Source organism: Oculina patagonica, chromosome 2, assembly GCF_052425735.1.
Source record: "Oculina patagonica isolate OP01 chromosome 2, crgOcupat, whole genome shotgun sequence".
Lineage (NCBI taxonomy): Eukaryota > Metazoa > Cnidaria > Anthozoa > Scleractinia > Oculinidae > Oculina > Oculina patagonica.
In genome coordinates this window covers 31,443,539-31,467,275 of record NC_135759.1, presented here as the reverse complement: position 1 = coordinate 31,467,275, position 23,737 = coordinate 31,443,539, and the positions used below count along the sequence as shown (strand labels likewise).

Genomic DNA, 23,737 nt, shown 5'->3' with positions numbered 1-23,737 from the left:
TGAATGAATAAATTAAAACTCTAAGCTCTTTACATGCCACTTTGCTATTATCAATGTTTAGTCACTTTCAGTTATTACAAGGCACCCGAAGAAAAGAAAAAAAAAACTCATGCAACCCTCCTGACTGAAAAGGGTTCTATATTTACTTTTTTACAGAAATCAAACACTTTAAAAAATGTGTTTCATTGACATTGAGACACTCAATTTCTATTTAAGATCACGTAATAATCCCTAACACATGCTATATATTGAGTCATACATTTTGCCAAGAAATTATCAAAAAAAAATCAGTTTCGCTCGCAGAAAACCAAGTCAGTCTTCAGTGATTCTACAGATAATGAAGCATCTTGTAGCTCTCCTCGTTTGCCAAGTAATCATTTTTCAGCTTTCAATAGCTGCGAGTCGTCACGATTCGGTAAGTATGCTGTTTGTTATACACCTTGAACATTACATCAGCCATACTTAGTTTGCATCTTCAAGGTATTATTTTCCTGTTATTTTTCCTTCCTTTTCCCATTTATAAAAAACGCAACTGTATGAGGCTTGTGTCACACATCGTTTAACTTAGCATATCAATCTTTTATTGTGCTTTCTTTTTCTTATATATATAACAACAGACCCGCGGAAGGATCCCTGCATCGCAAGGTAAACTGCCTACTCTTTTACATCGTGTTCTACTTACCACAGTATCACGTCTTCTGCACGTAATTAGTGACGCAATGCACTTGAGATATTTTATTCCCTTTTCTGGCTTCTCTTTCCTGGTTATTTTATACATTTTTGTCGTAGCACATTCCTTTCTTAATCGTACTTGCGTTAAAAGATTAAAATCACCTCTATATTATTGATTGTCCGACACCCAAAAGCACTGAAAGGAGTTGAAGTTTGTTGGTGCGATCACCCGGTCGCCGTAGTGTGAAAAAGATAAATAAAGCTTTTGTTTTATCTCAAAGTTCTGTTTCTACTTGTGTGTTATCTTGTAATTGACGCTTTTCGTTGAAATACCGATTCCTGCTTCGCCGATTTGCATTTAAGTCTCCTTAATTTATGTTATTGAACTTTTTACAGATTTCAGAGATTCTCCCATAGTATCTAACACCAGAAGTGTATTGGACTTTGGTGTTATGATCTCATGTGCGGTTGGCAGAGCTCCATTAGACTATGATGGCTACGGCTGTTTCTGTGGACTTGGTGGAGAAGGAACACCCGTGGATGAAACAGACAAGTAAATTAACGAAAGAATCCTGCATAGCCCTTCCAAACAACGGGGGTAGGAGTAACGCTACCTGACTGAGGAAAGTTTCGATTTAAAGCAAGTGAAACGCGGGATTTTACACATAAAATTCGAAAAAAGCGAGAGCTTATGAATATGTAAATCCCTAAAACTAGTTTCTTCAAATCAAATCACTCACAAATAAACTCCCTTAAATACTATTTGTTATCTTTTGTTTGGTTGGACTTCGTTTTGTCAACAAAAAAGGAAGCAGCTAACTCAGTCGACCATTCCCCTCCTCCTCTACACATAGAATATGGCTTGTTATAAGTTGCTAATAAGTAGTTTTACTTTGTATTACTAAAACCGGGAATTACTTATAATAATCTTACTTATAACAGCTCACTTTGAAAATATGGATGGCTTGTAACCTCAGTGGCTACGCTAGCACTTATGGTGGACACAATAAGATTTTTGTTATTTTTTCGCCCAAATAAGCGCTCGCGCGCCCACTTTGGCTCCAGGCCATCCTCCTTTTCAACTGAAAGTGAGCTGTCATAAATACCCAACAATATTTATATTGTTTCCAATAAAACACAGTAACAGTTTTGATTAATATTCAGGTGCTGCCAAATACACGACGCCTGCTATAACGAGGTGCAAAACTCAGGCTCTTGCCCGTTTGATTGGACTATTTATGCGATTCCTTACAGCACAAAAGACTGTACTGAATGTGGTAAGATTTTTTGCAGTGTCTGTGCGTAAATTATAAACAAAGTTTGCAGAAAAAATTATCCTATCCCCCCTCCAGGAAAATATAATGGCCCTTCCCTAAGCACCACCGTCCGCATCAAAACACCTTGAAAATACTGAACTGGTCCCGCGTAGGGCGTAATCAAGCTTTTACACGCGCGCGTACCGAATATTTTTACTGATGATAAAAAGTTATAATGGATGTGCGAGAAGAGCTATTTTCACTATTTTATGACGCGATTCATCGGCCACAAAAAGGAAAACGATACTTCAGTATTTTTTTAAAAATTGGATGCAACTTTCTGTTTTTTTGCTGACTACCAAATGTCTTTTTCAGAACCTGCAAGCTACTACTGGTTTTACGGTGACTGTCGGCACGCTCTGTGTAAGTGCGACGCGGAAGCTGTACAGTGTTTCAAAAGGGCCCAGTTCAACACCCACTTGATGAATTATTCACGAGAAAAATGCTAGTTGTAATTCATCTGCAGTATATTTGAAACATTAAATAAATTTAAAAGTTGACAGAGGCCTACGCGTCTTACCTTAACGTAAATTCACTCCGCGCCATGCAGAAGCTGCATAAGAGTCACTCTGTAAAATAATTTTAATTTCTTATATTCATCAGCCATTATGTTTTTTATCTTTTTATCCATGTATAGTGCAATTCATAATTATTTTCCTGAAAATTGTGAGTAGTAAGGTCCGCTTACGTATCGGCACAACCAATCAGAGAGCAGCATTTCTGCGCATGCGTAGAAGGGAAAACCACGTGACTTGGGAGTTGATGACGTCATAGGAGTCGGCCCCAGGGTCCTTGGAGTGTCGGTCCCAGGCCCCGCTCGGAGTGTCGGTCCCAGTCCCCGGACGGTAGAAAAGAGCTCGGCCCAGTCCCCCGCGGAAAAAAAACCGAAACTAGGTGTAAATAGGCGTAAAAGGGAAAAACCACGTGACTTAGGGGTGTGATGACGTCATAGGAGTCGGTCCCAGGGTGTTTGGAGTGTCGGTTCCAGTCTCCGAACGGTTAGAATGAACTCGGGCCCAGTCCTCGCGTGGAAAAAAACGACAAGACAAGAAAATAGGTGTAAAAACAGGTTTTTTTTAATAACAGGTTTTTTCTGTTAAGGTACAAGACACTAAAAAACGGTAACAAGTGGTCCTAAAGCCCCGGTAGTGTAACGGGTATCACTCCTGCCGCTGAGGTAGGCAATCGAGGTTCGAGTCCTCGCTGGGGATATTTTTTTTTTCCTTGTGTCAATGTTCCCTAAGCCCTAGTGGCCGCGCACCCTGGGAATGAACGTGTACAAAGTTAGCAAGACCACCATCCTATAGATATGGTTCACAAAGTGCCATACTGTCCTTGTGGTATCTGGAACTCAATACTTTGCACTAAACGCATGCGCAGATGAGTCTACGTTGCTTTTTCTAGGTCGGCGATTCTGAAAAAACGCAGGCTTGTCAAGCTATTTCGTGAGAGAGGGGGGATGAGGGTATCCCCCTTTCTCGGGTGTACTGGGAACGAGTACGAGAGTTTTGTTTGTTTGCTCAAGTCGGTGATCGAATGCACATACGACAACATGTAAACGTTTAACCACGTCTTTATTGTGTTCAACAACATTAAAGTTTCAACTTTTTCTTGGCTTGCATGATTCGTTTGACAATGCGTTCCGTCATGGTTTTACTTCCAGGTAATTTGTTGATGGCTTTAATCATTTTCTCGTCGGCTTTCCACTTGTCCCTTAGATTCTTGGCGTGACTGTAATCGATGTCGTGCTGTTTGGCGATCTTGTCTAATCGATTGATGCCCGGGTCCCCGCGTTTCAATCGCTTGGCCAATTTGGTTCCGGGACCCATGTACTGATAACCGGGCCAGTGAAATTCGATTCCAGTCTTCCCGAGCCACTTCTGAATGTCGATCCCACGTCCGCGTTGTCGTCGCCGTGTCGTCTTTTTTTCAGTCCTCTTCTTCTTGGTCTTCGTCATACTCCAATTTTCGTCTCAACTTTTTGCCTTTGGCCCAATCTTCCCAACCGGGTAATGGTTTCAGTTTCTCGGCTTCCGTTTTTCGCACAGCTGGCTTTTTCCTCGTCTTTAGTTTCTCTTCTAAACTCTTGAATCTCTCTGCCAATGTCGGTTTGCCCGCAGGTGCCGTTTTTGCTTTCTTTGTCGCCTTCGGAGTGACTGTGGGAGGTGATTTCTTGGCACTCCCTTTTATGAGTTGTTTCAACATGGTCTCCACGGGTCCCGTCACCAAACCTACATTCTCCAACTCCTCCTCCTCCTCCTCCGCTTCTTCGCCCGGCCGTCTGGCTGTTACTCCTCCCATGGGAAATTGACGTATCCGTTTGGTCAAACGAGCCCGTTCGCGAGCGAGAGGTTTCACTCGTGCCACGGCGATACCGTCGGGAACGGATTTATCTTTTAACAGCAAGTGACTTTCGGCTGCTATGCGAGCTTCCTCTTCTAACTTGTCTAGGCGCCTTTTCAAGTCGCTTCTCGATGTACACTTGTCGCTACACTCCTTGCACAGTACTAGGGTCTTTCCTTCCGGAGTCTCTTGCCTCTCTCGAATGCAATCTTCGCACTCTGCGTCGTATTTTAAAGCCAAATAGTCATGATTGACGCGGGCGTAGGCTTTGTGCCAATGGTCTGCTCTCTTTTCCCACTCTGCTTCTCTGTCCGCCGATTCGCGTAACATTTTCATCATTGTCTGGAGGGTGTTTTGCAGAGACATGCTTGGTAGATCTGTTGCAGTCCTTTCCAAAACCCGCTACCCTTCTGTGACAGGAGACCTTCTCGCCTTCTCTTCAACGAGTTTCTGCGCTTACCCAGTTCGCGCAAGACCTTCTTATATCGTCGCAGCTTGGCGGTGATCGGTGGACTGAGCGGAATGCGGTTCTTGAGCAAATTCAATACCATCTCACTCACGGCGTTGATCTGATCGGCGTTGGCGTGCTGTAACATCTCTTCTCGCTTGAACCGATTGGCTTCTCTCAGAATGCTCTCCAAGAACGGACGCTGTCGACGTAATCGATTCATACTTCCCACGGGGCTGGACGTCGGTTGTAACTACCGGTGACGCCCTTTGCCCCCATCCTCTTATAGCGTTTGTCTCTCCCCAATTTATAACCCAACTTGCCGGCAAACTTGAGTATGTCCAATAAACCCTCTCCTCTCCACACGGGTCCTCTTTTAGGTTGTTTTCGTCTTCTCCTTACTATCTTTCTTCTTCGCACCATCTTGTCACAGAATGCAGTCTGTTGTAACTACCGGTGACGCCCAATGCCCCCATCCTCTTATAGTGTTTTTATCTCTTTTTCTTTCGAGTGGCTGCATCCAAGGCTTTCTTTGCACCCCAACCTGCAGCACCCGATGCAGCACCCAAAGCGATTGCTTTTCCACCCGCGATCAAAGCTGGTATCAAGGCTGCTAAGGGTAAAATACCACCCTTCTGTCCTATTCTTCTCCTGCCAGCACGTCTCCGCCTTTGCGTCACACGTTTCTTTCTCCTCATGGTCCTATCGTCGTCGCGGTCTACGGCTATAATGATTTACATTATCCATTATCCCTTTAAATCCTTGACTGGCCAATTTACCACCCAACGTGAAGAATGTGGGTGAAGGACCCGAGAGAAACATGCTGGCCCCCTCGGCTATCTTGTCCACCAAACGATGTTTACGTCTCGCGAGAGCTCCACCTCGCTGCCTCCTTCTTCTGGCCTTACGTTTCGTTCTTCCCATCCTACCATAACTGTCACTTCAGACGGGGGTATCTTCGCTTTTATCACAACAAAATAGTCGTTCATACTCTTGAATGTACTTGTCGGCCACGGGCGGCGTGAAATCGGTGATCGTGTCATCTAGAGTTTGCATCTTGATCAAGAATCCTTCTAGTTCGTCCATCGGAAGACCGCGCGCGTACGTTCTCAATTCGATCAACGTCTTGTCGTAGGTGGTGTAGGCAAAACGACATACGTCCACTTTGAACGAATATTTCTTGAAATCGTTCCAGCCCTTGACCACAGTCCCAGCTGAAGTTAGGCATGCCACAATAACACTATTTTCTGTAAGGGAACCCGCAATGATACCCGCTGCCACGATGAATAAAGCCAAAGCGTTCAATGAAGCATGACACCACTTAAAATGGTAAAACATTTGACGATGACACCACCACTTTTTGTGGTAAAAGGTATACAATCCGTCCAATCTGTGTAACAGGTCTGGATCCAAGTTCGTCTTCGACCCGTTTAGTAGGGACGTCATCTTTAATGGCTCACTCTCGTCGAGGTACGACGAACGGTTGGTCGTCCCCCGTCTTTATAGGTCGTAGTGATGGTGTTTGTCGTGGTGATGCCTGCGATGCGACGTCCAGCCGCCACTTGACGTTGATCGTTGAACAGCATTTGCAATTGACGTTGCATGTCGTCTTGATTCAATCGGTGTGGACCACCCGTTAGCGTTCCTTGACCTGCAGGTACGTTGGACCTCGATGAAGAAGGTCTCAAAGTCCCCGTACCCACTGCAGGAGACGGTAATTGATCCAATCCGATTCGATCCAATGTCTGTTCCAATCCCCCTCGGTTGACGTTGACGATCGGAATGGCACTAGGACTGGTTCCTACTCCTGCTGGCGAATGTCTTGACATGTTTTTCTAGCTCTCTCTTCTAGTGTCTGGATCAATTCGCTGAAGTAAGTCTCGTTATATTCTCTCACGAATTTCCACATCTGTCGCTTTTCGGCCAAATGTAGCACGGTTTGCATGGCCTCGTAGTCCATGTCCTCTTCTCTCATACGCTCGAAATGACGACTGCACAGGTCCAAGAACGCGAGCCACACGTGATCGTTACGTACGAACATCTGGAACGAATCTGTAACATCTCATGCATCCCTCGTCTTTTAAGAGGTGGCTAAAAATCCGTCTGTCGTCGCCACTGGCAGGGTGTAGATCCAATACCATGTAACCAAAGGGTCTTTCCGTCGTCTTGGTGTAGACGTCCATCACATCTTGCCATCGGGAGGGAAACGCTTGTAACAGTAAATTCCTCATGCCCAATTGATCGCGAGGGTTCTTGAAAGCCACGATGTAATGCGCATTTCGAGAAATGCTCTTGGCGTATTTTCCCGGCGGAAACATGTCTTGACACAAGTACAGGACGGTGATGTTCCTGTGGTGGGAAAGTTTGGTAAACAGATCCAATACTCTCTTGTCGTTTCCTTCTTCTTCCATCAGATCGTCCAATACCATCACCCCTCCACGGGGAAACCATTTGGTCAAATCTACTTCTTCGGGAATCCCTTCGTGAAATTTCACGCCTCGCTTTTTCATGTGCGCGAAACCGTCTTGCCAAGCCCCAAAACAGTAATGAATGGTCTCAGGGGGTGTACTAAACAACTCTTTTGAGTGATCCAAAAGTACCGACTCGGTAAAACAAGTCTTTCCGCAGCTAGAGGGGCCCACGATCAAAATGCTAGAGGGCATCCGAAAGCTAAAGGCTTCACCGCGCTCCATGGCGAAATGACATTCGTCAAAAAACGAGCAATGATATAAGCATGTTGCAGAAAAAAAGTCTGCAACGAATCCCGATCTCCCGAGCGACAGACGACACACACCTTATTCATTCCAACGTTTTTATTTGTCCTCGCACAACAACAAGTGTCTTACACCGCAGAGAGACGGTTCGCAATCCTGATGGTATTCCATCTTACAAATTTTGTGCCACGACCTTTCCTTCGAGATCAATTGCTTCAACATTTGCCCAACTTTATGATCATTGTACACGTAATCGTGTTTCTTGAATCTTGCTTCGAATTGACTCATGCTACGTCCTTCGGCCCTATCGATGAGATACATCAACGCGTAATCGCCGCAGCTCTGACTGTACAACGATTGTAGACTCTGTCCGTTGCGCTCCACGTACTTCCAATGATCTTCCAACCAATCTTGCAACGGTTGCGCCGTCTGGTACACTTCTAGGGGTAAGGCATAACTGTCCAATACTTCGCACACGTTTCCATTCGTCCACAGCGCGATCCAATGCCGACCGCGCATGTAGTGAGGATCGGTGTTGACGATGTACCCGCGGGCTTCCGTCTTGAATGGTTTGCGAGGTAATCGATCGCAGGCCACTGTCCCGTAAAAGTAAGGCTTCAACGACAGGTGATGTCTGGCCAACTGATCCAATTGCACGTTATTCAAAGTCACTTTCTCCATCACTAACGCTGGTACACGTCGTACAACACGGCTTTGTTCTTGTCTATCTCCAAGAGATTCTCAAACTCTCCGTACACGATGATGGTCAAGTTCACAGCTGGGTTGGCTCCAAAGTTCAGCTCTATTAGTAGATTTCCGGTTTGCTTGGGGTTCATCCTGTAACTGTCCACGCATCCATTGGCCACGTTGTCGAACACGAACAACGTGCAATTCTTTCCTTGTCCCCAATCGTCACCTCTCACCATGTTTCCTTGCTGCTTGCACAGACATCCGGTGGCTTGCAAGAAACGGTGGTACCCTCTGAGATCTTTGGTGCCATCGTTGTGGACCAACTCTAGCGTCTCGTAAGGATACTCTTCTCCTCCCACGAGTTGTTTTATGCTGCTCATTCCAAACTTCTGAAAACAGAAGGGATCGTTGACCACGTTCCCGGTGAAGGCTGTGGACAGTACCATACCCACGATCACGCGGTTGGGAATTCTTCCTTGGGACAAGTTGGTGCATTCGTACCGTCGTTGATCTCCCTGCATGTTGAAGGTCCGAATCTCGCTTCTCACGGTCGGGTAACTCACCACTTGACTCTTGGTGGTCATCTCATCCATCAGTCTCCTGTACGTCGTGGGATTGAGACGCACTTGACACAGGTACATTCGAACTTTGACTTCCTCGGCCGTCAACTTTCCTGCCAGACCCACTCCGTTCAAGAACACGTCGGGAGAATTGAAGTACATCTCTATTCCTATCTGCACTCTGGGTACCAACAACTTGCTCAGATGAAACACTTCGATGAGGGGCTTGAAACGCAACACGTGTCGCTTGCCTTCCGTGTAATTGGCTTGTTCTGCTTTAGAGTTCTTGAGAGCCTCCTTGTGATTGGCGGTCAGGGCTACATAGTCTGCGTGTCCAGCTCCAGCGTTGGCTGCAGTGTTCGTGTTATTGTCCGTCCACGTGGCTGGGAAATCGATATGATTGTACCATCCTTGAGGTTTCAAGATGGTTTCTCCATCACGTCTGTCGTAATTCAGCAACGTTTCCAAGAAGGCTCTGTAATGGTACGTGTCCGTCTGGGGACTGATGAGAGTACCGTTGAGACGCACGCTGATTTGCTTGAACAGAGAATGGGCTAGATTGTTGACGGGCCACAGCTTGTCGGCAGCTGCCACGTTCTCATCGTTGTCTTTCTTCAGTTGCAATTCTACCTCGAAGAAGCTACGGCTGAGATCGATGTAATCTTCTTGGGGGTCGATCTGAAACTCCACCGGATTGATGCCTGTGGTGTAGGTCTGAACGGGGACCATCCGATACGACGAGACGCTGACGTCTGTCGGTGGTACGGCGAATAGATCCAATCGAGGATTGGCCTCGCGTCTCGACTGCGGGTAGGCGCTCGAGATGGTTTCGGTCATCGTCTTCTCTTCCTTCTTCCACTGCGCTTCCGTAAGGTCTGTATCCAGTCGTAGCCAGGAGGCTTTCTGACCTCGGGACCTATCCACCCGCCCTTTTGTACTTTTCGTCGTCGCCTCTTTTGTCCCAACAAGGCCTGGTTCAAAAGTGCCAGTGAGAATCCTTCTCCCCGCTGTCTGACGGGGGCGCGTTTGGATCGGACCAGTCTGGGCGATCGCGAGTAAACGGGATTCATTTTTCGGCAAAGATGTCGTTCAGTTTCCTCTTGACGTTTCGTTCTATGACGTTTTTCAGTTGGCGTTTCACGACTCGTTTAGGACCACTCTTGGCTCCTTGACCCGCTTTACGAATGCGGTCCGCGACGCCGCGCCCACTCTTAAATCCTCTCACGGCTCCACCCAGAGACTCTCTCACGATGTCGGCCAAAAATCCGTTCCCCTCTTGAGGTGGAGGATCCGGTGTGAAACGCGTCAGGGCACCGCCTCTCATGTTCGCTTGATATGTAAGGTCACGATCGTGTTGCCTTCGCCAAAATCCACCAGTTTACCTGTAGTCTCGCTCACTTGCGTTTCAATAATGTCCACGATCTGGTTGCGGAGTGGAATATATTGTATGTGGAGAGGTTCAAAGTACTTGATACCTTTTCCTTCACGTTGAAAGTGAATTTCCCGCAACAGATCCGTGACTTGATTTCCCACAACGGAACTACCACCCACGTCTGAGTAAACGAAAAGCGTACGCGATGCATCTCCAATCACTTTTTGGAAGGCTCTGTTGAGTTTCACAAAGCGCCAGTTGCAATAGCAACTCAAGAAAAGCTGTCCATTCTCAACAACCCAGAAATTTTTCTTGCCCTCTCCAAAATCATCCACGTCTATGGGATCGGGTATCGTAGCGTGGTGGCATTCCGGCTTCAGGTTCGGCCCGAGAAACACGTTTTCTTTCTCGTCCTTTTTTACCCATCCCATGTCAAAGGCCAAATCCTCGTTGAAAGACATGTAGTATGGGACGCCTTCAGTTTTCACTTCCGAGACGTCCAAGTTCGAGTTGTCGAGGACTAGTTCTTCACCTTCCCACTTGAACGTATATTCCCACTCCTTTCCATTATCGGGCGACTTGGTCAAGTCTCCCACGATACGCTTGTATTCTTTGACTTGATCGAACTTGAAGACTAGGGCTTTCATGAAACTGAGGCCATCCACGATGTTGTCGTCATATAGAATGTCCTGGAACGTCAGATCGGTGGTCACCGACTTGCTTTGCACGCGACCCTCCTTGTCTTTGCGCTTGAGCATCCACTGGGCACTCAAGAGAGGAAACTTGAACGACTTAAAGCGAGTTAAGTCGATGCTGGCATCTGGCACGGAAATGCTACTCAATCCCACTTTCCAACCGGTTCCTTCCAATCGTAGCGGGTGAGGTAATCGCACCTTGAAAGAGTTTGCTCTATTCTCTGGAAACTCGGTTCCGCTGCTGTGACTGGGTAACGTGACGTAAAATCCTTCCTCGTGGCTCATGATTTTTTTAGAGCCGTCTTCTCGATCCAGCTGTCGTACTTGTCTGGCCAGCCTTTCCAGTGCACCAAGACTTTATTTCCTTTTCGTTTGACGATCTTGTCCACCCTGAAGACATCGTCGTCGGACACTGCGACTTTTTGTAGATCTTCCTTGTAAAACGTACCGCGAAGGGGGGTGTCGTCCAACTCTTGGATCTTGTAAGTCGTGACGGGTGGTCCCCGACGCACCTCTCGTATCACAAACACTTCTTCGGTCCAGCCGGGTAAATACCCTTTCTCGAACGTGCGAAATTTCTTGTTCAATCTCACGCGTTCTCCTACTTTTAGCGGGGGTTTTCGTTCTCTTTTACACGACGACAACCTCTTCGCGTACAGACGTTCCCACACTTTTCCTTCGTTGCTCGCATTCACTTTCTCGGGGCTGGTGCCGATGCCACGATGGTGGGATCCGTTGTACCCTCTCACCAAGGCCTGGAGTACAGGTAGGTAACTCAGCGTGTTCTTGGCGGTAAAGTATCGGTACATGCGTTCCTTGAGAGTGCGGTTGAAGCGTTCCACGATGCTGGCTTTGGTATCTCCGGCCGTGGAAAAGTGGTGGATGCCTTCCCGTTTCATCAACGCGGCAAACGTCTTGTTGTAAAATTCTTTCCCGTCGTCGGTCTGTAGGTTCTGAGGTTTGCGTCCATCGGCTCGTTTCAAAATCTTGGCAAAGGCGTCCGACACCGTTTTTCCCGTCTTGTCTTTTAGGGGTTCCACCCAGGCATATTTAGACAAGACGTCGATCACGTTGAGTAGATATCTGTGACCCTTGTTGTATTTGGACAACGGTTGCGTTTCCACTAAATCGGCTACCCACTGTTGGTCGACATTAAACACCAGGACCGGTAACGTGGCGAAACGACGTCTGCGCGGTTTGTGAAGGGTATAACCCAAATCGCGCTCCAATACTTTTTTGGCTGTGTCGACAGATATCTTGTGCGTTTTGGCGAATCTTGTTATCCCGCCCAAGCTACCCGGTTGACTGGGATCGTGGTAGTCCAAAAGTATCTTCTCATCCTTTTTCTTTTTCTTCAGCTTCTTTGGCATGTCGACGACGCTCTGACCACCCTCATATAAGTGACGTGTAATTTATGAGCTGCCTCTTCGATCGTGGTCGGATGAAGTTTGTAAATAGAAGCAAACAGCTCGGCTGGATCCTTGAAATGTCTCAACCATAATATAAACGGTATCAATCTGAAATAGTTTTGTTCTATGTGGGTGGCTTCGAACACTCTCAAGGGGGAGTCACTTGTATCTTCCGGTATATCTATACCCCTCCCAAATTCAGCATACGCTTTCTCGCACAATCGTTTCAACCACTCCCACTTTCCATACAGATCCATGACAAATGAACTTTTATTTCAAAATATCAATTTAAATAGCCTGCATCAATAAATATGTTATCAAAAGATTTTGTACATGTTTCGCAACTTCTAGGTCTCCACAGCTTGGCTTTTTGGTAGTCGTCGCCCAGGTAAGCTTCGTCTTTTTGCATGGCGCAACGGTTGCAGAGATCTCTGTCTAACAATCTATCCGCTATTTCTTGCCAACGATTGCTTTCTAGGCGTTGCAATTTTACTTGAGTTGCCAGTTGGTTGCACAGTTCTTCGTACGTGTTTGCGTCGACCGTGATAGGTTGTTTCAAGTAGGCAGACAATGTCTGGCTTAGGGCTACACTCGCTCTCAACGGTGCGATGAGATCTTCTAAACCACTCCGTTCGTCAAAGTCGAAGACGTTCGCGTTTAACCAGAACGAGACGCCGTTGCCAATGGGCGGCGGTTTGCGAGACGTCATGAAGAAAAAGGCTCGCTGCAATGGCACGTAAACAAATTCATTCCAATGTCTATCCCAGAGATAACCGTGCCCAATGTCTTTGAGGGTCGCCATCACGGCTCCCTTCCAGTGAGGGTTCTCTTTGAGCCATTCACTTTCGGTGACGCGGTTTTTGGCACACCCGCGCTCTTTCACCATGTCCTCGAAGACGTAGACTCTCCTTGGAATGTTTTCGGGTATGGTGGTGGTGGGAAAGTCTAACGACAACGTACTCATTCCCGTGTCGGTCTGGATCTTTTTTTCTAGCTTTGTACAATTGGTGTAGAAGAGTCGTTGTTCCAGGTCCATCCAGTTTTCTCTCGTACCCATGTCACTGCTCTTGGCTTGCTTCGGCCGAACCTTTGTATAATGCACTCTCCAGATCACACATCCAATGTTCTTGACACTGCATAAACGTGTAGCCTGCTTCCATGCCACGTTTCGCGCGCTCCAATAGGTAATCTTCGTCCGATTGATAATCGCCCCTTTTTAGATCCCTATAGTAAGGCAATGGTTCCCAGTCCTTGGGATCTCCTTGTACAAAGACACCGTTGACTTGTGGGGTTTGAGTTTGAGTTTGGCTGGAATCGCTCTCTGTGCTTTCCATCGCTACAACTGAGTCGACAAATGGACGCGCAGCTCTTTTTATACGTTGGATGACGTCACCTGGGTCATTGCCGGTTGGTCGGAAGAGGTCACGTGTTACCTCTCTGGTTGGTTCGTGCGTATTGACGTCATCCGAGAGTAGAGTATAAAAGCGCCGTGTTGTCTCCTGTTAGTCCTCAGTTGGAGCATCGTGAGCATCATGGACGTAGCAGAACCCAGAAAAAAGCGACAGAGGAGAGGGACTGGAAACCCCAAGAAACCCAAAGTCCCCCGTAAAAAGAGACATCCTACAAAGAAGAAGATGGAGTTGAAAGAGGAAGTGTTGGAGGAGGGTGAAATTTTCGACCCCGACCAGTTCCTGCAACAGACCTTTGACGACGCGCAGCGCGACCCGGTTTGCCCCGTCCACAAAGAACCGCTGACCAAGAGAATGACGGACGGGGGATGGGAGTTCTACTTTTGCCCCCACACGAGCGAAGGCACCATCTGTTTCATTTGCACCGGTAGCGCCCACATTGACCAGTACGTGGTGGCGGTCAATCAACAATTACCGGCTTACTATTATTGGAACATGGATAAGATGAAATGTTACTGCAACGAGAGACTCATTCTGAGCATGTCGAAATCAGAGAGCAACCCGAACAGGATCTATTTGAAGTGCAGAAAAGGGAAATGCCGGTTCTTCCAATGGGCCGACAGTCTTCCGTTTGGCAAGATCAAAGCCTGGCTGGAAGGAAAGGAATATGTGGGAAACGAGGATCCCCTCTACTCGAGAAGGTCTGGACTGGACTCTAGGGACGAATTTGGATACCCCAGAAGAGGACAAGACGTGGTGGATAGACCGCAACGAATTCTGGATGGGAGACCCGCCTTCAAAGTACAACACTACCCACCCCCGGTCAAGGATTGGATTGGTGATCTTCCCTTGGACGAGTCGTTGGTCAAACAGTGTCAAAAGCAAAAGTTTTGGGTGGATGGAGAAGGGAAAATTATTCTCCCCGCGGAATTGGCTGGCGTGAAGTACGACTCGGATGAAGAGAAAATGCTGAGAAATCAACTGTATCTGAGATGCATTTCCCAGAAACAATATCCTAATTTGGATCATTGAGATTTACGGTTTAAACATTTTCATATATTTTCTACGTCAAGCATCAGAGTGCAGTTGGCTCTGGCATGACTCCGGAAAACGTGTGCATGATCTTGGACTTGGAAGGTTACTTTGTGGAGAAAACGTTTCGAGTACGCGAGTTGGGTTATTACACTTGGCAAGAAAAGTTCGGACGCCATGCTTTCTACATGAGAATGTCGTGGTGCAACTTATCTTCCAGAGACAGAAAAACCGTGTCTTACGTCAAATACAACGTGCACGGACTGACGTATCAACCCAGAAAGGAAGAAAAGGCCTACGAGTATGACAGGGTGGAGGAGGTGATGACAGATTTGTACGAGGAGACCAAAACCCCCCAGAGAACCGTGGTGGCTTACAAGGGAGGTCACGTCGAAAGAGAGTTGTTGAACAAACTGAACATTCCTAGCATGAATTTAGAACTGTACGGATGTCCGAAATACGACGTGCTGAAAGAGACCATTGTACAGCCTTTACCTAGTTGCGGTTTTCATCTATACGAAGGACATTGTCCAATGACCGAATGTCATGCTTTCTGGTTATGGTACCAGACTTTTGTTGTGAAATAAATTTAAGAATTGCTCCATGCCGAAACTGAATTACGAGAGTATGGGATTCAACGCTTAAACAACAACAACAACAAATACCGCACGCTAAATTATATTTTTTCGCGAGCGGTAAAAATCACAACAAACTCGTTGACACACTTGTGTTTAGAGTCTAAAAAATGCGAAAGAGTCGGCTCAATAACTTACATCGAAATAATATTTTTCATGTTTGGTCGTCTTTTAGATTTAAGGGCGGCAAAAAACATTTTAACAACGGCCGAATGAACCGCCTACAACAATTATATTTTTTAGCGGCCGGTGAAAAATCACAACAAACTCGTTGACACACTTGTTTAGGGTGTAAAAATGTGAAGATCCGGCTCAATGACTTGCTTTGCGTTTTACTAAATTAATATCATTCATGGTTGGACATCTCTTTGATTTAACGGCCGCAAAAACAAACAAACAAACGCATTTAAACAACAACAAACACCGTACGCTGAATTATATTTTTTCTCGAACGGTGAAAATCACAACAAAGTCGATGACACTTGTGCTTAGAGTCCAAAAATATGAAATTTTCGGCTCAATAACATTCATCGAAATAATATCATTCATGGTTAGACGTCCCTTTGATGTAAGGGCCGCAAAAAAAATTTTTTCTTCGAGAAAAATGCATTTGAACAACGGCCAAACGAACCGCACGCTAAAATTATATTTTTTCGCGAACGGTAAAAATCACAACAAAGTCGTTGACACACTTGTTTAGAGCCTAAAAATGTAAAAGAGTCGGCTCAATGACTTGCTTTGCGTTTTACTAAATTAATACCATTCATGGTTGGAGGTCTCTTTGATTTAAGGGCCGAAACAAAAATTTTCCTCGAGAATAATGCATTTGAACAACGGTCAAATGAACCGCTCGCTACAATTATATTTTTTCGCGAGCGGTGAAAAATCACAACAAAGTCGTTGACACATTTGTTTAGGTTTTTTAAAAAACGTTTAAGCTTCACTTCTAGGTGGCTAGGTTTTATTTTTTTTCTGAATCATAGTGGGATGTTCCCTCGATATTTTTGAGACCGCGAAAAGAAAAGATGAAGGCGTTTGAAGTTGTTGTTGTTTACGAAAGAAAACGACAACTGCGCGAGCAATTTCGCTTAAAAGAATAATTCAGTCCACCAAAAACGACTTGTTCATTCGTAAAGTTCGGTTTCTTCTTTTTTTTTTTGACCATAAACACAACTAGACCAAAAAACCTTGAACGAAATGAACGGGTCTAAAACCTTCTTCTTCTTTACTATGCACGGTTCATGATGGCCGCACGAACAAAAACAAACCACTTGTCAAGATTTACAACGTAACCAAATTTATTTTTCGCAGTAAATACAATTTATCAAACGCTCTTCGTCTTGTACAGTAGAGTATGGAGACATTAGCTCACCTTAAAGCTTATATCCTTCTTGAAAAGAGCTGTAATCCGACAAGAAAACTTTGTCCGTTTTACTGTACTTTTCCGAGAATGAACACACGCGGGTTCCTAGAATTCCGAGAATTCCGAGAAAGATTCTCCACGCGCGTGCGTCGGGATTTTTCCCTTGGGGGGAAATCCCGGGATTTTACCCTTGTGGGGAAAATCCCGTCAGCTTGGGATTTTACCCTTGTGGGGAAAATCCCGTCACCTTGGGTGACATTGATCATGAGATCTCATTGGTTCATTCTGTATCAGGTCACCTCGATTGACCAATGGGAATACTAGAGCCCAGTTCTTCTGGGATGGAAAAGTTGTATAAAAGGAGCTACTTTGCTCATTTATTCACTCGCAAACTTTGTTTGGTCTGAGCGCTACAATGGAAGAAGAAGATGAGACTACTATGGTTGGAGATGAGACTACTACTGGAGAAGATATAGAGGCTGAGAGCCTGGAGAGAGCTAGATTGGAAGAGGTACGTTGATGAGATGCGTTGGGTTATATTTGATTCGCCAATGTTTTTTATTTATACGATGTTCTTTTCATCGTAGAGTGCAAGCACAAGTGAAGGAGAGTCCAATGAAGAGGTAACTAGTTATTAAAGTAGAGTGAATTCGTGTAACCCGTTTTTCATGTGCTTTTATGCTGTGTAATATTCTAATGAGCTGTACAGGAAAACAGAAAATTACGGACAAATGTTCTTGTAGTCACTTTAAAGGCCACTGTACTTTCCACGAGTACTGATGACTCCGATCATTGCCATCATATAGATAAAAAAACGTACATTCATTGCCTTATTGCCTTTGACTTTCAATTGAGAGGCCACGTTGACCGGAGAGTACGCAGATTTGTTCGAGACCCCTGTACTTTGGAAGAGTGCTGATGACTCCGAACATGGCAGTCATATAGATAAAAAAACGTACATTTGTTTTTTTCCATCCATTCATTGCCTTATTTCCTTTGTTTCAAGATGGAAGCTCCTTTTGAATTTGAACTGAGAGGTCACGTGGACCGCAGAGTGCGCAGATTTGGGCTCCACATCAGAAACTTTACCGGACGCTTAATACAGACAGGTGGTGGCGCCGCAGTAGAATCCGCACCCCTAGGACCGCGCCCCGTACTCGTACAACAGATTGCCCGAGCCCTGCAGAGAGCCGTGCAGCGCCATATTTTGGACGACGGAGCGGTTGGAGATGACGACCACTTGTTGATCAACATCAACAGTAACAGGATTCAAAATGCTTTTCATTCCAGACGGCTGAGAGTGGGAGAGTGGCGAGAAAACACCGTCGCTGCCCAACAGCTGTTAAAACAAATCAGTGACATGCTGAACAGTAATCAGACTTTTCAAGTGGACGACACGTTCAACCTAAACGTGTCTCACGTGCAAGATCCAGGCCGAGGGGGAGACAATCAGAAACACAAACCCGGTTTGGATCCCATTGAGCAGATCCTGGACCGCAAAAGATGTGTCTGAAAATCCAAAACACCGACCAGTTATGCTGTGCCCGCGCCTTGGTGGTGGTGAAGGCCCGGGTCGATTTCGGGACCGACCATTGGTACTATGGAAACTTAAGGAGGCATGATACGGTACAAGAAAGGGCAGCCAAGGAACTACACCGTTTGTCCGACGTGCCAGAAGGTCCTTGCGGATTGGACGAATTGGCCAAATTTCAAGCGCACTTGAACGATTACCAGATTGTGGTGGTGTCTGTCCAACATGGTTACCAGATCATCTTCAAAGGAGCACAACGCCCCGACGACAAACGTTTGATCTTGATCAAACACCATGACCATTACCACGGCTGCACTTCCCTAGGCGGTTTTTTTGGCAAGAGTTATTATTGCACCAAGTGCGAAAAGGGGTATAGCCATGACCGCCGTAAGGACCACAACTGCCCGGGTACCAGGTGCGCCGCCTGCCATCAGACCGATTGCCACGAATGGAAGAGAGCCCACGCTGTACCCAGGGTGAACTGTACAGACTGTCAGCGGGACTTTTTTGGAACCCGCTGTCTTCAATTGCACAAGAGTCGCACCGACACCTGTAAAGACATGACCCGAGCCAAGAGGAACAGCGTGTGTGACACGCACAAACGGTGTGCGGGTTGTTTCAAGACATACGGTGCCTATGAACTGAGAAACAGTCACAAGTGCGGCCATGCTTCCTGCCCGTCCTGTAAGGAATACCAAGATCTTCGCTACCACCAGTGCTACATACAAAATCCTCTCAAGGTGGAACAAAAACAGAACCGCAAGAGAACCAGCGCCGGTCAACGCAAAGAAGACGAACCACCGGTGTTCGTGAGTTGGGACGCCGAAGCCAGACAGGAAGAAGGCCAGCACGTGGCCAACTTGATTTGTGCCCTGAGAGGAGACACCGACGAGAGGAGAACCTTCGAGGGAGAGACTTGTGTCAAAGACTTTCTCGCTTGGTTGAGGGAGATCGCCGAACAACAACGCGTCATAGCTGTCGCACACAATTTCAAAGGGTACGACTCCTACTTTGTACTCAACGAGTTGTACGACCAAGCCATCTGCCCTGACCAAGTCGTGAATGGGGCCAAGATCCTGAGCATGAGCATCCCAAACATCACCTTTAAGGACTCCATGTGTTTTCTACAGATGAGCCTTGCTACCTTTCCCAAAGCCTTTGGCCTCACCGAGCAAAAAAAGGGGTTTTTCCCCCACTTTTTTAACACGAAGGAGAATCAAAACTATGTGGGCAGCATGCCTGCCAGGGACTATTACGATCCAGAGGGAATGTCCGCTGCCAGGAAAGCCGAATTCGACAAGTGGTACGAAGAACGCGTGGCGGAGAATTACGAGTTCCACTTTCGGAACGAACTTGTCGACTACTGTCGCTCCGACGTGGAGCTGTTGCACGAAGGGTGCAAGGTCTTCCGGGCAGAGTTTCAAGCCATTGCCGGGTTCGATCCCATGGACAAGTGCCTCACCATTGCCTCGGCCTGTAATCGCTTCTACCGCACCAAGTGCATGCAAGAACAGACGTTGGCTTCTGAACCGGTACGAGGCTGGGAAGGCAAGGGCAAACCTCACTCGCACGTCTCGCTGGAATGGTTGCTCTATCAAGACACCCAGACGCAGGGTACCATCCGCCACGCCAGGAACGGTGGAGAACGAGCCTTGTGGATTGGAGGCCGTCTGATCAACGTCGACGGGTACGAGGATCACACGGTTTACGAGTTCCACGGCTGTTACTTTCACGGCTGTCCTGACTGTTTTCCCAATCGCGATCAGAAGCACCGGAAGATGGGCGACAGAAGCCTGAGGGACGTGTACGCGGAAACGCAACAAAAGACGCAGCGGATCCGGGATGCGGGGTACCGCGTGGTAGAAATGTGGGAATGCCGGTGGAAAGCGCTCAAGGACAGTGATCCCGAGGTGAAATCGTTCGTGGACTCGTTGGCGATCAACTCCCGCTTGGAGCCCCGAGACGCGTTCTTTGGCAGTAGAACCAATGCCGTCCGCCTCTATGACCTTGCCGAACCAGAAGAAGAGATCCGGTACGTGGACTTTACCTCGTTGTATCCATTTGTCAACAAAAACTGTGACTACCCTCAAGGGCATCCCGAAGTGATCCTAGAACCGGGACACACGAACATTTCACAATTCTTCGGTCTGGCAAAGTGTACGGTGACGCCACCCTACGGGTTGTACAGCCCCGTGTTGCCCTATCGCCAAGGGGGTAAACTGACATTCCCCCTCTGCCGTACCTGCGTGGAAGTGGAGCAGCCCAAGCCGTTGACCCAACGATCCTCCAAATGCGCTCACAGCCCTCAAGAACGCCAACTGACCGGTACGTGGTGCACGCCCGAGTTGGAAGAGGCTGTCAAGCAAGGGTACGTGGTGGAACACATTCACGAGGTGTGGCACTTTGACCGCAAATCCAACACCATGTTTAAAGAGTATGTCAACACCTTCCTGAAGATGAAGCAGGAAGCGAGCGGCTGGCCCTCGTGGGTGGGCGACGATCCAGACAAACGCCAGGAATACCTGACACAGTTCTTTCTCAAAGAAGGCATCCAGTTGGATCCGGGCAAGATTGAAAAGAATCCCGGACGCAGATCCCTGGCCAAGATCATGCTCAATAGTTTTTGGGGCAAGTATGGTCAGAGAGGCAACAAGAGTCAAGTTGAAGCCTTCACCTCTGCAGCTGAGTTTCACGATTTGTTGAGAGACGATTCTCGAGACATCCAAGACATCCGGGTCGTCAATCCAGACATGCTGGAGGTGGTCCATAAGTGCAAGGAGGACTGTGCCAACATTCAACCGGATATCAACATCTTTGTTGCCTGTTTTACTACCACCTGGGCCCGTTTGAAGCTGTACCAAGAAGGTCTTTCCATCCTACAACCCGAACAGATCTTGTATTTTGACACAGATTCTCTCATCTACAAGCATCGAGAAGGGCAACCCTCCTTACCATTGGGAGATTACCTAGGAGACTTTACCAACGAACTAGACGATGATGACTTCATTGTGGAATTTGCCGCCGCGGGACCAAAAAACTATGCCTACAAGACCAAACTGGGAAAAACCTGTTGTAAAGTAAGGGGTTTTTCCTTGAACGTGAGAGGATCCACCCATCTCAACTTTGAGACATTGAAAGACAACGTCCAATCCGAAGTGAAAGAGCCCTTGGCCGAAACGAGGAGCATTGCCCTGTTCAACCCTCACAAGATCACTCGAGACAAAACCACCAAAACACTGAACACTGTGACGGAGATCAAGCGCTACCAAGTGGTTTTCGACAAGAGAGTGGTAGATGCCAACACGTTTATGTCATACCCCTATGGTTACTTTAGCACGTAGTACCCCCACTGTTGTGTCCAACAGCATGCCCCAGATGGGAAACCTACCGCAACACGTTGATATAGTTTCAATCGTACCCACGTTGATCGTTCTCCATAACTGAATATTTAATAACTTACTTGTCGACATCTTTTGAGATATAAACACTCTCACCGCTCGATTCGTACTCGTTCCCAGTAAAACCGAGAAAGGGGGATACCCCCTCATCCCCCCTCTCTCACGTGTTTTTTTTTAAATACTTCACAAGCGTGCGTTTTTTCAGAATCGCCGACCTAGAAAAAGCAATGTAGACTCATCTGCGCATGCGTTTAGTGCCAGGAAGAACCATACCATAAGGAAGGCATGGCGCTTTCTGAGACAACCTTTGTGGTCTTCACAAGAGAGGTAACTAATTATCAATCGTGAGTGTATCGCGAAGACTCATCTGCGCATGCGTTTAGTGCAAAGTATTGAGTTCCAGATACCACAAGGACAGTATGGCACTTTGTGAACCATAATATCTATAGGATGGTGGTCTTGCTAACTTTGTACACGTTCATTCCCAGGGTGCGCGGCCACTAGGGCTTAGTGAACATTGACACAAGGAAAAAAAAATATCCCCAGCGAGGACTCGAACCTCGATTGCCTACCTCAGCGGCAGGAGTGATACCCGTTACACTACCGGGGCTTTAGGACCACTTGTTACCGTTTTTTAGTGTCTTGTACCTTAACAGAAAAAACCTGTTATTAAAAAAAAACCTGTTTTTACACCTATTTTCTTGTCTTGTCGTTTTTTTTCCGCGCGAGGACTGGGCCCGAGTTCATTCTAACCGTTCGGAGACTGGAACCGACACTCCAAACACCCTGGGACCGACTCCTATGACGTCATCACACCCCTAAGTCACGTGGTTTTCCCTTTTACGCGCCTATTTTCTTGTCTTGTCGTTTTTTTTCGCGCGGGGACTGGGACCGAGTTCATTTCCACCGTCCGGGGCCTGGAACCGACACTCCAAACACCCTGGGACCGACTCCTATGACGTCATCACACCCCTAAGTCACGTGGTTTTCCCTTTTACGCATTTTTACACCTATTTTCGGATTTTTTCCGCGCGGGGACTGGGCCGAGCTCTTTTCTACCGTCCGGGGACTGGGACCGACACTCCGAGCGGGGCCTGGGACCGACACTCCAAGGACCCTGGGGCCGACTCCTATGACGTCATCAACTCCCAAGTCACGTGGTTTTCCCTTCTACGCATGCGCAGAAATGCTGCTCTCTGATTGGTTGTGCCGATACGTAAGCGGACCTTACTACTATTGTGCTATATAAAGCTTTTAACCTTGTTGTTATCCTTTTCTCACAACTAAAAATCGACGTTGCGATTACATGATAACCGAGCCAGCTCGGTTAGCCGAAAATCAACTTTGCGATTACATCGGTTAGCCTAGATCCCGGCTAGCCAGGCTGAAAGTTTTCCAGGTAATCATCTTCACCGGGTCAGAATTAAATTTCTCTTTCGAGCACACCACCGACCACAAAAATCAATCCTCTTTCTAAATACGATGTAGAGGCAAAGTAGCTCATGTAGTTGCATAAGTCTAGAAAATAAAACACCAAATTGCTAGGAAAAAGGTCATCAACATCATCCGACTCATTCTTTGCGCCAAATCAATCGTGCTTAACTTAACCTGTCGTTTGTGCCGATCGGTCGGTCGGACGAACGGACAGTCGCAAACAACCAAAATTTTCCAACGGGACTGGTTTACCAAATTTTCTTGGGTATGGGGCTTCGCGAGCGCCGCTAAAAAATAAAAAGTCAAGAAATTCTAACATTCATCACTGTTGACAGATTATCTGCATGCGTATAAGCTGAGAAGAGCCCTTCAGTAAAGGAATACAAAAAAAATAATAAAAAGAAGAATCATCAAAAGCAGTTAACAAAGGAAGTCCAGAACATGAAGCCTAAAAACTAAACAACATACAAAAATACAAATTTTGCATGACATAAATTTTAAAAGAAATCACACGTTGTCACTCTTGGTTTACTTTTTTGTGTTTCAAGCATTTAAATATAAACAAAGCAGTATCCTTAACTGCATTTCTCGTGGGGAAATAGCAGTTTTGTTTAAAGTTCCATTTGTATTCTTAAACATCAACCCATACTATTTGTTCATTACAAAATAAATAAAATAAAAACCACAATAATTTGACTTAGTTTTGACTTAGCTCA

The 23,737-nt window shown here is 46.6% G+C and overlaps 7 protein-coding genes across 7 annotated transcripts; 4 read left to right on the top strand and 3 right to left on the bottom strand.

Annotated features, from left to right (window-relative positions):
- Nucleotides 1-13: 13 nt before the first annotated feature.
- On the top strand, nt 14-2,488 carry LOC144644157 (phospholipase A2 A2-actitoxin-Cgg2a-like). Its single transcript, XM_078503584.1, has 5 exons — nt 14-415; nt 618-645; nt 1,069-1,225; nt 1,837-1,949; nt 2,304-2,488. Exons 1-5 carry the CDS (start codon nt 239-241, stop codon nt 2,435-2,437), a joined length of 609 nt encoding a protein of 202 aa, XP_078359710.1. The 5' UTR covers nt 14-238; the 3' UTR covers nt 2,438-2,488.
- Nucleotides 2,489-6,528: 4,040 nt separating this feature from the next.
- LOC144641984 (uncharacterized) lies at nt 6,529-7,674 on the bottom strand. Its single transcript, XM_078500991.1, has one exon. It carries the CDS (start codon nt 7,470-7,472, stop codon nt 6,807-6,809), a length of 666 nt encoding a protein of 221 aa, XP_078357117.1. The 5' UTR covers nt 7,473-7,674; the 3' UTR covers nt 6,529-6,806.
- A 97-nt stretch (nt 7,675-7,771) lies between these two features.
- Nucleotides 7,772-8,653, bottom strand: LOC144641983 (uncharacterized). Its single transcript, XM_078500990.1, has 2 exons — nt 7,952-8,653; nt 7,772-7,891 (listed from the first exon to the last, which is right to left on the bottom strand). The coding sequence occupies exon 1, from the start codon at nt 8,627-8,629 to the stop codon at nt 8,177-8,179; it is 453 nt and encodes a 150-aa protein (XP_078357116.1). The 5' UTR covers nt 8,630-8,653; the 3' UTR covers nt 7,772-7,891; nt 7,952-8,176.
- On the bottom strand, nt 8,633-9,755 carry LOC144642308 (uncharacterized protein F54H12.2-like; the record flags this gene model as incomplete). Its single annotated transcript, XM_078501275.1, has 1 exon — nt 8,633-9,755. A coding segment is annotated over exon 1 (948 nt), but the record flags the coding sequence as incomplete, so codon positions are not given.
- A 7,478-nt stretch (nt 9,756-17,233) lies between these two features.
- Nucleotides 17,234-18,171, top strand: LOC144642307 (uncharacterized). Its single transcript, XM_078501274.1, has 2 exons — nt 17,234-17,281; nt 17,665-18,171. The coding sequence occupies exon 2, from the start codon at nt 17,665-17,667 to the stop codon at nt 18,169-18,171; it is 507 nt and encodes a 168-aa protein (XP_078357400.1). The 5' UTR covers nt 17,234-17,281.
- Nucleotides 18,172-18,749: 578 nt separating this feature from the next.
- LOC144642306 (uncharacterized) lies at nt 18,750-20,511 on the top strand. Its single transcript, XM_078501273.1, has 2 exons — nt 18,750-20,403; nt 20,492-20,511. The coding sequence occupies exons 1-2, from the start codon at nt 18,750-18,752 to the stop codon at nt 20,509-20,511; spliced, it is 1,674 nt and encodes a 557-aa protein (XP_078357399.1).
- LOC144641982 (uncharacterized) lies at nt 20,345-21,908 on the top strand. Its single transcript, XM_078500989.1, has one exon. The coding sequence runs from the start codon at nt 20,613-20,615 to the stop codon at nt 21,528-21,530; it is 918 nt and encodes a 305-aa protein (XP_078357115.1). The 5' UTR covers nt 20,345-20,612; the 3' UTR covers nt 21,531-21,908.
- The last annotated feature ends 1,829 nt before the right edge of the window (nt 21,909-23,737 follow it).

Excerpts from the sequence above, each read along its gene's own strand:
- LOC144644157 (XM_078503584.1), top strand. The coding sequence starts at position 239 with ATGCTATATATTGAGTCATACATTTTGCCAAGAAATTATCAAAAAAAA. Across the intron at positions 416-617 it reads CTGCGAGTCGTCACGATTCG|ACCCGCGGAAGGATCCCTGC; the intron begins GTAAGTATGCTG and ends ATATAACAACAG. Across the intron at positions 1,226-1,836 it reads CCCGTGGATGAAACAGACAA|GTGCTGCCAAATACACGACG; the intron begins GTAAATTAACGA and ends ATTAATATTCAG.
- LOC144641984 (XM_078500991.1), bottom strand. The coding sequence starts at position 7,472 with ATGGAGCGCGGTGAAGCCTTTAGCTTTCGGATGCCCTCTAGCATTTTG.
- LOC144641983 (XM_078500990.1), bottom strand. The coding sequence starts at position 8,629 with ATGGTACTGTCCACAGCCTTCACCGGGAACGTGGTCAACGATCCCTTC.
- LOC144642307 (XM_078501274.1), top strand. The coding sequence starts at position 17,665 with ATGGAAGCTCCTTTTGAATTTGAACTGAGAGGTCACGTGGACCGCAGA.
- LOC144642306 (XM_078501273.1), top strand. The coding sequence starts at position 18,750 with ATGACCCGAGCCAAGAGGAACAGCGTGTGTGACACGCACAAACGGTGT. Across the intron at positions 20,404-20,491 it reads GTTGCCCTATCGCCAAGGGG|CCCTCAAGAACGCCAACTGA; the intron begins GTAAACTGACAT and ends ATGCGCTCACAG.
- LOC144641982 (XM_078500989.1), top strand. The coding sequence starts at position 20,613 with ATGTTTAAAGAGTATGTCAACACCTTCCTGAAGATGAAGCAGGAAGCG.